Genomic DNA, 15,779 nt, shown 5'->3' with positions numbered 1-15,779 from the left:
AGAGAGAGAGAGAGAGAGAGAGAGAGAGCATTTGCATAAAAAGGCATTTTAATAAGGTAAAGAAAACACATTAAAAAGATTTCTTTATAATATAATTCTAATGCAAGATATTAATATTAATGTAATAATACATATTTTGGGGGGGACTGTAAATCTGCCCCTATAAAAGTCGAGGAGGAAAGAAGGTCAATACATACTGAGTTTAATTTACTTATTTGGGTGTGGAAATGACCTTCCCCTTATATCTCCTCTCCACAAAAAAAACCCTAAGTGAAGAGCCCCTCCCCCTTCAAGCCCAAATAAACACCTCACCCCATGCCCCCCAGTGTCCCCGCTCCTTGGTTCTCCTCCCTCAATTTCTTGCCTTCCTCCTCCATGACTCAAGTGGGGTCTGGAGGCATCTCCCTACCCAAGTCCCCTGTCCCTTCGCTGTTCCGCCATTGCTGCATCTGGAAGACTGGAGACTCTGACAGAGGGAAAGCTGCCATTGCTGTGGCAGCAACTTTTCAATCCTGCTGCCATCTTGGACATCAGCATTCCCAGCATACACTGTGGTTACCCCCAGCCGTAGAAAGCACTTTGCAATCTCAGTGGAGGTCACAATCCCATATTGGGGACCCATGTCCTAGACAGAGGTGGTCAACTTTCAACTGCCAGTTCTTCCCCCCTCAGAGTACTTAGAAGGGTCCATTCCCCATTTGACATCCCATACCTCAAATACCTGTAAAATATTTTAGACCCCAAAATATAAAAGGCTCATGAGGATAGAGAGCTTCAACTGTGAGAGAACAGAACTTATTCCAATTAGGATCAAATTAACTCACTTTGAACCCGGGGCAGCTCACTAAATCAGCAATGGACTAACTTTTTCTACTTTTGCAACAATAAAAACAAAAACAAAAATGCTGAGACACCTTTAAGACCAACAAATATATTTCAGTTTGAGCTTTTGTGGACTACAATCCTCTTCTTCAGAACCCTAACTTGTTAACATTTAAATCTCGGTTTCTTACTTAAGCCTCATGTACAAGAATGGCCTTTAGAGGATTGTAATGTCTCACTGGCTGAAATCCAGTAGTAAGTTGCATCTAGAGTAGGCCTACTGAATCAATGAAACTTGGAGAAGTGAACTCACCAAAACTCCACTGATTCAATGGGTCTACTCTTGTAGTACCTTACTGCTAGATTTCAGCTACTGAAATATATTTGCTTCCTAGTCTTTTTTTTAAAATTAATTTTATTTTCAAAACTATTGGGTAATGGGGAAGGAATACAAAAGGCAAAGGGCAGTGGGGGGGATGGAAAAAGGGTTTTGAGAATAAGAAAACATCAAATGCATAATCATTCAATCTTTCATATCAAGTATATAAACATCTAATCTATTCATGTTCCAATAAAGGTTCATCTTTCTTCTTCTTTTTCTTCTTCTTCTTTTGACTATTTTGTCTATGTATTAACCTCTTTAGCTTTCAACTTATACGTGTAATACAGCTTAAATCTATGTTATTCCCACAGCATCAGAACACCAAGGCCAATTGTGAAATATATCCCCTCTTTCACCCTCCTTTTTTCTTGAGAATACACTCAACAGACCCAAAATAATATAAATTCTGCTCTCCCCTCCCCTTTCCTCCCTGTGCTTGTTTTGTTTCTGCGACTCTTTTTTCTTCCGTATTTTAAAAGGGGGAACAATATCATTCAAAGTTTGCTTTTCAACCTCAATTTTCTTATCTGCTATCGCTACATCGCTTACTGGGTGGCCCTCCATCCCTTGTATATTATCTGATATCTTCATCAATACAGCCGGTTCTGAGATCTCTTTTTGGTGTAATTTAACCTCCGCTACCTTCCCTCCCCTAGAGCCTCCAATCACGTCTTCCATCTGGTCAATATAATAATTTACCTGCATGAATTTTTGCAACAGTGACATCTGAAAAGAGGTTTTCCAGTCTAGCCACCGATCTGTAATTTTCTCAGGGGGAGGTTCCATTTTCTGTTTCCACTATTTTCACTTAAAATTCCCTCTCCCCTTTACCCCAATACACATCCAATATTTCTAATATTTCACCTTGCAACTATACAATATTGGCAATAAGATAGCAGGTACATTCAAGCAAGAGATGGAATCTAAAACATGAATCTCTCAAGTGTCTTTGTAGTCCAATCCTTTTCCACGTCGCTGATAACTTTCAGACCGGTTGCTTCTTCTTTTCCCTTCTTTTCTCTTCTCCAAGTTTGTTTTAACCTTCACCCGGCAAGACTCTATTATTAGAATGTCATTTGTCAAGATCCCAGTTCAGTTCAAACCACATAGCCCCCAGTTCACAGCTCACAGTCCGTTCTTCTCCCTTTTACTTCCAGAGGCTTCCTTCTCCTCCCCCGAAAAGGGAGGTCCAGCAGTCAGGGTCCCGGCAGATATATTATCCACGGAAAGCAGAGTCCCACACAGTCTAAAAATATATATCCAAAGAGGAAAAGGGTCCAAAGTGAACAGCTTGCAACAGAATTTATTTTTTCAAAGCCTGTCAGTTGATTCTTCAAGAGTTATTTTTCCTCCTTTAATGGAGACACAAGCTATTTCTGCCTGGCTGTTCCTTTAGAAATGACTCGACCTTCAGCTTGAGTAAAAGCTGGTATGCTAGGAATGCCGCTCCTTATCTCATTTGGTCATAAATTTGCACACAATCACTTGTTCTTTATTTAATGAGGTTTTTCATAGAACAAGGGCTTCCACTTACTTTGATGTATACTTTTGCCGTGCTTCTGTTTTCTTATTCTCGGCGAACGGAGCTGTCTTTGGCTAGTTGCCAAAAATGGCGCCCGTCTTCGTCTGTGCTGATGTGAATTTCCAGAAGAAAGAAAAATCGAGTTGCTGCCCAATCTTCTAACTTCTGTGGCTCACCAACTGCTGCAGAAGGGTCTCTCCTGACTCTTCCTCGGTTCCCCGTTTCTGGGAGGGTCCCAGACCGAAGTGGTTCTAGCTTTTCCCGGGAGCTATTCCCGAGAGCTGCTAGCTTCACCAAGACGAAGCTCCTCCTCTGCTTCCTAGTCTTAAAGATGCCAATGTTTCTGCTTTTTATATATATAAACACACAAACACTGCTACCTCTTTAATAACTTCCCCTATTTCTGTCTTTAGTCTTCTGACTTTTCACTTTGACCTTATTTTAGGTTATTTTGAAGCTGTTTTAAAAATACCTTTATACTGGTTTATATTCTCTTCTCCAGATGTAGACGAGTGTGCAGATCAGTCCAGGTGTCTGCGTGGCCAGTGCCTCAATACAGAAGGATCTTACAGATGTTTGTGTCAAACTGGCTTCAGACATTCCCAGGATACCGATGACTGTATAGGTGAGACCTGACCTCTGGAAAAGGAGGAAAGATTACAAATCAGAGCTACGTATAGTAGACAGAATGTTAAAGGTGTCCTTTTAATGCCTGTATATTCAAACATGAACATAATAACCACAGGGCTGCAGTATGTATATATGTGTATATGTGTGTGTGTTGATAATTTTCAGTACAACAGGCAGTTAATCCTTTCTATTCATACTCAACTCCAGATAAAAATTACTCCTCTGAAGCTCCTAGGTGTGGGAAGAAAATCCCCCATCAAGACCAACGGGAGATTTCCTCCTAATCAAATAATAGTTTTAAATTAGTGGTGGCTGTTATATATTAAATGCTTTGTTGTAATTTGATATATGCAGAGCATCCCTGCCTCCAGCATCTGGGGGAAATCCTCCTTATATTTGTGGCAGTGGTTAAACTGCAGTACTGCAGCCCAATCTCTGCTCATGACCAGGGTTCAATCCCATTAACTGGCTTGAGGTTCACTCAGCCTTCCATCCTTCTGAGGCTGGTGAATTTAGTACCCACTTACCTCACAGGGCATTGTGTAGCCTTCAAAATTAAGTTGTAAACCACTCAAGAATGCTTTAAGTGCTATGGGGCAGCATATAAGCAGCACTTTGTTTTTTGCTTTGCTTTTATTCACAAGCCTTCAGATTGTCAGTCATTATTGGTTGTTTCAGCTGTCATGGGAATGATGGCACTCCAAATTCCCTAAGCTCATACTCCTGAGCTTCCGTATATGCCTAGATTCAGGGGGAATGTGTCTTGTGTCAGTGGCAGTGTGTTGTATATGCTTCATGGGAGGTAGAGGAGTAGGACTTCACTCAGGGTTGTACTTGGTTTCGGGTTTTTTTTTTTCCATGCTCCATTTATCCATTTATGTGGCATTCATTGTTACCTTTTTCTTGTTCTCTTTCTTCTTTTTCAAAACCCCTTGTTTTGGATGGCAGACATGGACGAGTGTGAAGAATATGGTGATGCTGTTTGTGGCTCATGGCAATGCCAGAACACATTGGGTTCATACCGCTGTATTATGGGATGTCCACCTGGCTTCCATAGGACACCGTTCGGTGAATGCATTGGTGGGTTCCATACTTGGAAAAACTCAGAGCTCTTTTAAAGTAAGGAACAAGCTTCTGTCAAGGAAGCCTTCAGCTGAGAATGGAGGCGAAACGTTTCTCCGATACAGAGAGAAAAGCATACATACACTCTTACTCTGTCCTCTCTGTTTAGACTCCTTTCTTCTTTTGAAAACAGAAACTACCCTGTTCCTCTTTTCCTCTTAGGCAGGTTATTAAGGAGGCAAATGTTCCATGCTCAAGATAAGACATTGAACTACTAAGATCCTTCAACAGAAAAGCCCCTTCTAGATTTATTGTCTGACAAATTTTTTCTGTCTCCCTGTCCATTGCTCCTAGACTGCATATAACAAAACATGGGAGCAATGTTAGAGACGCTGGACTGCTGTGCTTTAGCAGCTGTGAAAGTGGAAGAGGCAGCTGTGAAATAGGAAACATAAACAGAAGACTAGTATTGGAGTTAGCACTTTTTCAGTGTGCTAAGCTCCAACAAGTTAGTACCTTGGGCACTTCAAAATACAGATGCATTAGATACGTGAGAATTTTCTGCGCCATTATCAGGTGTTAGCAATAGATAGCTTCAGGAGTTCTTTATGAAATGAAATCTCTAGCTGCAGCTGCCATCAGACATTACCATTAGCTATTTTAGCTGGGACTGATGGGACCTGCAGTCCAGTAACATATACAGGTGGACACATTTTCCCTGTGTCTGCTTCAGGAATGATTAAATTGCCAGATTCTTTTACCTTAACTCAGGGGTTCTCAAACTGTGCCCTGCAGCTCTGCAGAGCACCCACGAACCAAGTCAGGAGTGCCATGGAAAAGGGACAGAACATAGAGCTATGAAGGCATTAGAGGAGCTGTTCATAGCTCTATGTCAAACAGGATCCAGAAATGGAAGCTATGTGTCTGACTCTCCTTTCGTCATCTCTATGGTCCCCTGTGGAGATACTTGCTGGGTGTTCCAGGACCTGGAAAGAGGTGGGCCCTTGGGAATATTTGGGTGGTGGGAGAGATGGGATGGCTGGGGATGGGTGTCAAGATCCTTCCCGTGGTAGCAGTGAGACCCCTGATGGCCCCTTTGAGCAAGGGGAGCCGCGGCCAATGGTCAGTAAGTCAAGAGAGCCACGAGTCCAAAACGTTTGGAGACAACTCACTGCCTTTACTCTAAGGATGGGTATTGTTACAGGGTTTGGTCTGCTCTAAAGAAACTCCATACTGAATACTCTATGGAGATTTCTAAGATGTGTTGATGTTTGCCCATCCTTAAACAATCTTCCTTCTTTTCTGAATCCTTGCCCCATAAAACAATCTGGGGTTGATCAGTCCTCTTGACTGCGTACTTTGTTTTCTTCTGCACCATTTTCCTTTCCTCTCCTCTGTATTAGCCGTCTCAGAGCATTTCAGATGAGGTCTATATTATGCCACTGCCCTGTCTCATTCACTGAATTGGAGGTAGGGAACTCGTCATACAGCATCACTCTGCAGTTACAATTCTCCCTTGTTTTTTTCACTGCCCCAGAAACATGTTAAGAGATGAAGGATCTGCAAAGTGCCTCAGCCTGAGCTGCCCTCAGATAATCATGTTTGTTCAAAATGGATCCAAGGAATTCTTCCCTATTCTTGTGCAGACTTTTGACAAGACATAGAGATGTCAGTGTGAGCCCTCTTACAAAAGGCATAAAATAGCTAACATACAGGAACAGGGCAGGATTTGTCTTGTTTTGAAATATATGATTTAACTTGCCCATTTGTCTTGCAGATATTGATGAATGTGCCAATGAAACGCTGTGCAGAAGTCATGCTTTTTGTGACAACACGGATGGCTCCTTCCGCTGTGTATGTGACCGTGGCTATGAAAACTCACCTTCAGGCCATGACTGTGTTGGTAAGAAGCCACTCAACATCTGTAGGGCTGCATTACTTTCTTGTTCAGAAACTGACAGTCATACAATCTCTGCATCCATGACCCCTTTGAGCTTCAGAGAGATCTCTTTGTAACTGTTTTCTGATTTTTCTTAATTCTGCTATTATAAACATGCCACCTACCCTTGATCATCCCCAATAGTATTCATCTTACACTGCAGGGATAAGATGAATCTCCAGGACAGGGTTATTTTCTAAAGGGCTAATTAGACATGATGGGAGCAAATACCCCTACATAGATATAAAGTAAGGGAGTGGAAGGCAGTTTCAGGCAAAAGGAGGGCAGCCAGGAGAGGGATGCTGAATCACAGACCTCAAAGGAACTTTAGAGGTCTGCTGATCCAAGCATTTATCAAAGCAGGGAATCCACTACAGTAGCATCCTGTAATAAATAGCCATACAACACCTTCTGAAGATATCTCTTAACAAAAGAGAGCCCACCATCTGTTGAAGCACTCAGATCAATAAAGGTCTGTGGGGCATCGGGATGTTCTTCCTAATGTTTAGTCTAATTCATCCACTTTGTAAAATAAGCCCAAGGGCTTGAGCCCTATATGTTCCTCCATATGTGTTGACTCTTTAAAATTTGGAAAACATCTGTTAACACTTTCGGATTCTTAGGCCTTTTTCTGTGCTTCCCTTCCCTGAGGCTGCTTTGTTGCTAAAGCAGCATATTTCTGTACTCAGTTAGAGCCCAGCCAGGGTAAGGTGTGGCTGCTGCAACCCGTGCTCCCAAGCACAGGTCTGTGCCATTTCTCCAAGAAAATCAAATGGAGGAGCCAGCTGCTTATGTCAGAGGAAGAGGTATTAGATGAGGGAGGCATGAATCTCCTGTGGAATGGGAAGATCTCGAATACTGACGGAGTGAATTATGTGCTCTGCAGATGTGAATGAATGTGAGCTGATGGTGGCTGTGTGCGGGACTGCCCTTTGTGAGAACGTAGAAGGGGCCTTCCTCTGCCTGTGTCCCAGTGACCACGAGGAGTACGACACAGAAGCCGGGGAGTGCCGTCCCCGAGTAGGCATGGGTAAGAGTTCACTGTGCAAAACGGTGCAAAGCAAAATTTGAGGTGCTGTTCCAGCAACAAAAAGTGACACTTTTTTTCTTCTGGAGTTGGGGGCCAGGTGTCTGTGTAAAAAGAAACAGTACCGTAGATTCTTAACATTTAACTGTGGGTTTCTTACTTCATCCTCATGTACAAGAGTGGTCTGCTTCTCCAACAAATTCAGAGAGCCCTTTGTTGAAATTCAGTCATAAGCAGAACATTTTCCACACAACTTCACTTCTTAATATATTTCTACATGGGTATTTGACCATTCATCTTCTTGCTCATTGAGAAAAGACAGTCAGGAACAATTCCTGCATGAGAAGGCATAGTTTTAAATCTTGTGCAGACACTGATTTAAAACTAGAGCTCTTAAGGTAGAGGTGGAAAACCTGGGTCCAGCCCAGCCCTCTGCATTTCCCAGACAGCCACAGCCCCCTGCTCATAAAAACCATTATTCTGTAGTACCCAGCTTTTGTATATGCTTTTTTCCTATTCTAAAATAATATGTTTTAAAAGGCTTAGGGGTCTTCTAAATGGAACATTTGTTCCCCCTTTTTGGTAATGGGTTTTGCACTGATCTTACCGGAAATTTCCAAGCAATACTGATGGAGTTCATTAGCTCACTTGGTATCTCCACACACATGCACACACCCCATAAGTCCCTGCATATTTTTCTCTCTCCTCTCCCCTTTAGTTTATTTGTTATACCATTTTGTATCAGAGGAGGAGTTTAGCACTATGGCAGTGTGAGGGTCCATGTTGGGAGTCAGGCTGCTTCTCCTCCTCTTGGGGTCCCACATCTTCAGATACAGACATAGATTCCAGCTGCAATGTTTTAACATTTATTTTAGAAACATCAATAAAACTGTTTATATCAATTTGAACATCCTCTCTCTCCTTTTCTACCAATGGGGATGAAAAGGGTTTCCAATCGTCTTTAACAAACGGGTTCCTGTAACTAAGGTTTCAAGGTCCCGGTTGCTCTGACAGCAGCCAGCCCTTCACTGTCACCCCCATCGACGGTGGAAACAGGGGCAGCTCTCCCAGGTATTCTTCCCACTGTTTTCTCTCCCTGGGTTCCATAAACTCCCAGCTTCCCAAGGCCCTCGTCTCCTCCTCATCTCTTGTGCTCGCCATTCTGCCCATTCTCCCCCTTTTTTTGTTCTACTGTCTCCTTCTCTTCCCTCAGTCTCCACTCTTCGGTTTCAGCCTCTCTCCAGCATGATGTTTGTGGGGGTGGTGGTGGAGGAAAGACAACTCTCCACCTGTGGTCAGTTTCTTCTATCGGCACCATCAGTCTCTCCCATCTATGGGTCCAGGGATTTTCTAACCACATCCATTCCCATCCCGGTGGTAGGTTTTTCTCCCTTCTCCTGCCTCTACTCCCATTACTTCCCCCTCACTTGTCCTTTTCCCCCTTTCCTCCTCCTCTGATGGGTCCCTCTCTTCATCCTCCTCTAGAAGCAGTCTCTGGGAGAGCTGTCTCTCCTGAGCTGGTTTCTCTCTTCCCTTCCTCTGATGGAATCGATGGTGTTTTGGTGAGAGGAGTCTCTATCTTGCCTCCTTGCTCACAGGAAGTTCCTAAACATTAATCTATTGGAGCTGTGTACAGACCAAATAAAGGACCAAAAAAATGTAATACAGACCAAAAATTGACATCCCCCTGAAGACGGCCTTAAATTCAGGCCAAAACATGTTGGGCAATTTTAAATTGAAATAAAGGATGAGTACTAATGAATCTGCAAGCAATGACCACTCCCTTCCTATACATATTTCTCAATATTACAGTCTCTGGTGCCATTGTCTTGAAATCAGTCAGAATTGTGTTGGTTACTGGTCAGGCTTTCACTGTGTGCTGCTAGTTCTCTGAAATGTTGGGAGAGTGGAGGCTGCTGCCAGACTGTAACACAGTAGTGAAAGTAGGGGGAAGGCTAGAATTGTGGTAACTCCATCCTCCATTAATGTTGGAGCTCAGCCCCAGGCAGCCACCTAAGTCTCCAGAAGCCACTTTTTGTCTCTAGCAGCTTAGCAAGCACAGCTCATCCTCCTATAGCATAAAACAGGGATATATTTCTATCAGAATATGGGACCTGGTAAATCCAACCTGGTCTCTTGTGGGGGGCATTTTCAAAGTCTGTGAGCAGCAACAGAGAAGGCCCTCTCCTGTGTCCCCCATCAGATGCACCTGTGAAGGGGGGACTGAGAGAATGTCTTCACCTGATGTTCTTAAAACTTGAGCAAGCTCATAAAGGGAGATGGAGTTTCTGAGATAGCTTGGTCCCAAGGCCTTTAGAGCTTTATAGCATAGAACCAACACCCTGAATTCAGCCTGGAAACAGACTGGCAACAAGTTGAGCTGCTGTAACTGGGGAGTTCTGTGATCTGACATAGTCATATTCCATATTGAATTCATCTGTCCATCCATCCATCCACCCATTAATTTATTTATTTAACTTATATGCCGCCCATACTACTCAAAGGTCTCTGGGCAGCTTATAATAGTTTAAATACAGTAAAAATATAAAACATTTAAAATATAATTATAAATACGGTGCTCTAAAAATTGCCATCAGGACCCACAGTTGATATATTTCAATTATAAAATCATGAGAGTACCGGGAAAGAGATTGATTTTTCCCAGTACAGAATTTAGTGTTCTGGTTGTACTAGCAACAACAACAACAAAAAATCCTGGGTAAGTTGCTGGGATATGGGAAAAGCACACTTTTCACTGGGATGTGAAGTGCTAATGCTTAGGAGGCCACAATCTGCCAAATTGTCTTTATCAGTCAAGAATCTCTAGATACTTTCCCAGAATTCCAGAGATCTACCGATATCTCCAAGCAAAATGTTATCTGCAGTGGTCAGAGGGGAGGGACTTCACAACTTAATTTTCTCTCTAATCTCAGGGGAACCTGGAAGGCCTGTATCTTTCCATCCTGGCAGCTCAGAGCGGAAGGAGTGCTACTATCGAATTAATGACATCCCATTATGTGACAGTGTGTTGGCCAATAACACCACCAAGGAAGAATGCTGCTGCACAGAAGGAGTAGCCTGGGGAGACAACTGTGAAACATATCCATGCCCTGTCAGTGGCTCAGGTAGACCACATTGCTCTGTTAATAGTTAACTCCTGGGTAGATCTAGAGAGGGGTGGGTGGGGTGGGTGGGGAAAAATTCCTGCTTGCTTTGTCCCAGTTGTGTGCTGTAATAACCTAGTTCCTCTTTATGTCTCTCTCTATTCTGTTGTTTTCCTTCCTCTTCTCTGTTTCTGCCAGTGGAATATATTGAGATTTGCCCTAGTGGGAAAGGCTATATCCCAGTGGAAGGCACACTTATCTTTGGACAGACATCTTACACAGGTATATCTTCTCCTTCTGCCAACTCTGCCAAGTATCTGAAGACCAAAGGAGACACAGTGTTGAAGATCCATAACCAGAATGCTTAATATTCTTTTTGTGGCTTAAAAATAACTCCTGCGATAGGGGAACTGCTGCAGTAGAGAGTCACTATTTTCTCTATCCTTCTACCATTTCCTCTATGCAAACCACAGTTCTTCCAGAAGCTATGAATACCGTAGCTATGGAAGACAGGCAGGGAAACAGATACAAGTGTTAGCTTGTAAGACTCTGTGAGCACTATATTTTAGTGGGGATGGAGTTTATTAAATGGCTGGCTGGCTAGATGTTTGTTTCATTTTGTTAACACATTTTTAAAAGAAGGTTTAGAAAGCATTACCACCGGTAGATTTAGGATTAACCCTCTATACATTTCATGATAAACACATTGCCAGAGTGAGAAATCTTGCCAGGAAAGAATAACTGATCTGTCTGTAGTCCCTTGGGCCTAGGAATGCAGTTTCTCTTGAGTTCTTCAGTGAGCCTGGGGAAAGGAGCATGGAATAAAAGAAATAGGATTCAATTGAAATATTAGGTATGTGAGTTCAGAAGCAAAGTATATGGCCAGAAGTGATAGTAAAATAGAGATGAAGTTTCTTCCAAGTCTTGTAGTAAAGCATCAGGGCAAAAACTGATGGCAATGCAATTATTAATTAATAAAACATTATTCTTTCAAAGAGGTATTTTTCAAAGTGGCTGTATTTGCATAGTCAACACGGAAAGAAGTTTACTCTCCTGATAATGCAGCTTCGAAACCTAATTGGAGAGATAATGAAACATCCATTACTTCTTAAAATTATTCTGCTTCTGATTGCAAAGTTTCCCATCTCCCCTGTTTCTGCCCTTGGGTTTAGCTGGAAATCCTGGGAGAGCAGGAGTGGCAGGTCACACCTTTACTGTTTCATTATCTCTTCATAAAATGTGCATGCATTTAAGCTTCCCACTAAAAAGTAGCAAATTCACTCAAGCATATGAATATTATAAACATGCAGTTTAGTGGGTGTAAGATTTTGAGTATTACAATCTTTCTCATACCCTAATATCTATCTGCCATCTAGGTAAGAAAGACAGTTTCTAAAACAGAAGAATAATTTTTAATTTTGGTATGTTATTCCCAAATTTGCATAAAGGGAATCCTATAAGCTTTCTAATTAAAATCAGCATAAAGATGCTTCCTCATTTGTGACTTCAAATGTTACCTTGTCGTTGCTCAACCTTAAGTTGGATACAGTTCTGTATTTTAAGAAAAGTTTAAATGAATTCTTTAATTTCTGTAAATTCATTTTGCTATTTAGATACTATTATGCAGATACTTTCGTGCATAAATACCCTGTCTGTAAAAGCAGGCTAAACGTGTTTTAAAGACTAATTAAGAAATCTCTACACAGGGATACAATATAAGCAAATTACCCTGGTGTTAAAATGGTGCTGATTGAAAAGAAAGTCCCATCATTTTTAGTTAAGTGTTAAGTTTGCTCTAAAACATTGTTTGCATAAGCAAGAATATCCCAACAATTCAAAAATGTTTGTGTGTGTTATAGATGAAAAGGCACTTCAGTGCAAATTAAGAGCATGGTGGTTGTTTTTAAATAAACACACTGCTAAAATGTGCCAGTAGGAAAGATAATGGTGAAAGTGTGCCACAATAGATGTGACAATAGATTTATCCACCTAATATGTCACTGCACACTTCAGTTATTGTGGTAACTGATGGGAAAATAAGATCAGCATATCTGGAAGTTACACTGCTTTTCCATTCTTTTCCCCAAACTGGATTTTCTGCAATCTGAAATGAGCCAGAAGCATTATGGTGATTTACAGAAAACAACAATGTGATGATAAGGTTTTATAAATGCCCTGTAAGAAAAAACCTATTACTTATTGTAATAGCATCTCAACAATTTATTAATAAGCATCATTAGGTATTGACTAAAAGGCTTGAAAATGTAAGTCTTACTAACTGCACTTAGAGGCAGTAACAAATATCATCTATTTATGTATCAAACTCTTAGTGGTATATTTGTTTTCTCCTCCCAGAAAAAGCCTTCTCGGGGGGATTTATAGCAGGCATGCTCTAAGTTTCAGTTAAATATGTTTAATTTCTTTTGCCATGACCAGTAGCTCAAATAGATACACAAAATGACCAGAAAACTGCTAATTCTGCCCATGCATATGTGGCAGGATATGCAGTAATTTAGATGGCTTTGTACTTCACTCAGGGCAATGATGAGGCACAGCACACTTGCCCAGAGCCTGGGAAAATGCTGGGCATGCAGATGAGATTCTGGGGATTTCCAAATTCTAGGCCTGACATTCCCCACATGAAAAGACGTGCTTGAATGCATCCAAGAAGCCTCTGCAGTGGGCAGGAACCAGTGTGGAAGATCCATAACCATAATCCAGGCACAGAATAAGGTGGTATTGAAAGATTTCCCTGGAGATGAAGTTTCAGAAGTTTCAGAAATCACTATTTGTTTTATTTATTTATTTTAAATATATTTACAGTTCCTTTCCCTTTAAAAAGGACCCGAGGCAGCTTACGTAATTAAAAACACAATATTAAAAGCTAAAAACAGTAAATTATTCAAATATTACAGAAGAAGAACATTATATTACAAATGTTACGTAAAAGCATTAAAACAAAACAGATTTAGAAGCAATAAAATAAAAAACCATCTCATTTATTGTCTCCTAGACAATCAGTCATGAAGGAAAAGTTTGCCTGAAGAGAAAGATCTTCATCTACTTGCAAAAGGACAGCAAAGATGTTGACAACCTGGCCTCCAGTGGGAGGGGGGTGACTTCACTTAGGAGTAAATAGGCCAGGATTCTCATTGGGTCCAGATGCCCAGTGTTGGTGTCTAATGGATTCTCTCATTTTCTCTCTCTGTGTTAATATCTCTCCATAGATGCGGATGAATGTGCAATGTTTGGCCCTGAGGTCTGTCGTAACGGACATTGCGTGAACACAGTGCCTGGATATACTTGCTTCTGCCATGCTGGCTATACCTATGATACCAGTAGGCTTGAATGTGTTGGTGAGAAGCCACTTACTGGTCTTTTTTAAAAAGCTTTATAGAATAGGTCACACAATTTGTAGGGAGTGAATTATGCTTTTGGGGAAAAGTATCAGGATAAACAAGGTGCTGCCTTTCATCCTTTACGCACTTGACGGGGGGGGGGAACTTCCTTGTGGATTTCTGTCTAAGAGGGTCAAAGGTTAGTTTCCTCATTTGCTGTTATAAACTCTTTGCTGAATTCTTGTGGCTGCAGATCTAGACGAGTGTGAGAACAAAGATGCCTGTATAAATGGAAAGTGCCTCAACACTGCTGGTTCTTACCACTGCTTCTGTAGCCTCCCCCTAGTGCTGGATGCCATACGTAATCGCTGTGTCAACGTTTCCAACAATGCAGGTGGGTGCTGTTCCATCTGAGGCAAAATGGGCTCTAAGAAAGTATTTTAATAGCTCTGGCAAAGCACTGAAGATATTTTGTTTAATTAAAACAGCAAGAATTAACACATAAGATGAAAGAGAAAAATATGAAATACATTACTGTAGCTCTGGAGCCAGTAGTTCATTCAGCCCAAAACAATTGTTCTGACCAGCAGAAGCTCCACGAAGAGATCTTTCACAGCTTCATTATCTTCAACAAATCAGTTCAAAGACTTGGCTTTCCTGTTTGCAGTCATGATGACCCTTTAAGCAGCCAGTGCTTCTGCTAGTCAGTGGATCATCTTTGTGTAGTATGACAGCAGGTTTTTAAAAAGGAACAATTTTGGTTTCCAATAGCCAGAATTTCTCATCCAGCATGGCCAGTAGGCATGGGATTTTCAGAATTTCAGGACCACAGACCCCAGAAATCTACAGACATTCTTCCAGCAGGAGTTCTGGGAACCTTAATCAAGAATTCAAAGTCCTGACTGGTGTTCTCAAGTTCTTAACCTAATCAATTCAGACTCCAGCAGCCAATTTTGTCCTATGAAAAAGACAGGGCCTGAATTCATTAAGAACTTGAAAAATGGTTGTTGTGGGTTTTTTGGGCTCTTGTTCTGAAGGTTGTTCTTCCTAATGTTTCGCCAGTCTCTGTGGCCCGAAAAACCCACAACAACCATTAGATCCTGGCCGTGAAAGCCTTCGCGAATACATTAAACTTGAAAAACACTTGTCTGAATTATGTTTTGAATAACACCCCCATAAATATGGCTGGGAGGAATTCCTGCAGATTTGTGTGGGTTGCAGCCCATAAATATAGAAAATACCAGGCCTAATGGCCAACCTTTCTTCGTTGGTCTATTTCCTTTTCAAGACCTGTTAGTCCCCACGGTTGCTATGTTGCAATGGTCTCTTCCCCAACCGGTATCATAACAATTCCAAATTCTACCACAAAGCAAACATTTCAAACTCTGTAGAGATTATCTGAGGCCAACAGATTGGAAAAATGTGGCCCAGCAGAACAATTCATTTGACACTGCATTTGCAGTCATCATACTTCCTTCTACGGTCTTCCCATTTGTTTCTCTGACAGATGATATGGATGAACTTGATATTCACCTGGATATCTGCTGGCAAAGAGTCTCCAACTATCTCTGTAGTGAGCCATTGCTGGGACACCGCACCACATATACAGAATGCTGCTGCCGTTACGGAGAGGCCTGGAGTCAAGACTGTGCTCTCTGTCCCCCCAGGTCCTCTGGTAAGAAAATACCAGTCATATGAAGTTGGTAGAAAAAAGGGCCAAATCTTCAACAGCTAGGCTTGGCACCACCTTAAATTTCCACTTGGTCAATGCATGCATGTGAGCAATGAGATCCTCCTTCCTCACAGAACCATCCTTTCCTGCTTCTGAACAATATCCCCCCCAAGAGATTCTCTCCAAGAACTAAACGAGTCTCCAATAACAAGTCTGGACTCTGCTCATATTAGAACATGCTGTTAATACTTATTAACCTGTAAACCTGAAACAATGTAAGC

General features: G+C 41.6%; 1 protein-coding gene across 1 annotated transcript in view; it reads left to right on the top strand.

Annotated features, from left to right (window-relative positions):
• LTBP2 (latent transforming growth factor beta binding protein 2) overlaps window positions 1-15,779 on the top strand; it is a 171,812-nt gene that overhangs the window by 151,174 nt on the left and 4,859 nt on the right. Inside the window, exons 23-31 of the mRNA XM_020793875.3 lie at window positions 3,229-3,351; window positions 4,305-4,436; window positions 6,196-6,321; window positions 7,244-7,387; window positions 10,318-10,509; window positions 10,687-10,770; window positions 13,716-13,844; window positions 14,080-14,220; window positions 15,334-15,501. Of these exons, the coding sequence (XP_020649534.3) occupies window positions 3,229-3,351; window positions 4,305-4,436; window positions 6,196-6,321; window positions 7,244-7,387; window positions 10,318-10,509; window positions 10,687-10,770; window positions 13,716-13,844; window positions 14,080-14,220; window positions 15,334-15,501 (1,239 nt within the window). The remainder of the gene's footprint in view (window positions 1-3,228; window positions 3,352-4,304; window positions 4,437-6,195; window positions 6,322-7,243; window positions 7,388-10,317; window positions 10,510-10,686; window positions 10,771-13,715; window positions 13,845-14,079; window positions 14,221-15,333; window positions 15,502-15,779) is intronic.

This window comes from Pogona vitticeps, chromosome 1, assembly GCF_051106095.1.
Source record: "Pogona vitticeps strain Pit_001003342236 chromosome 1, PviZW2.1, whole genome shotgun sequence".
Lineage (NCBI taxonomy): Eukaryota > Metazoa > Chordata > Lepidosauria > Squamata > Agamidae > Pogona > Pogona vitticeps.
The sequence above is the reverse complement of the archived record's forward strand: the minus strand, read 5'-3'. Positions and strand labels throughout refer to the sequence as shown.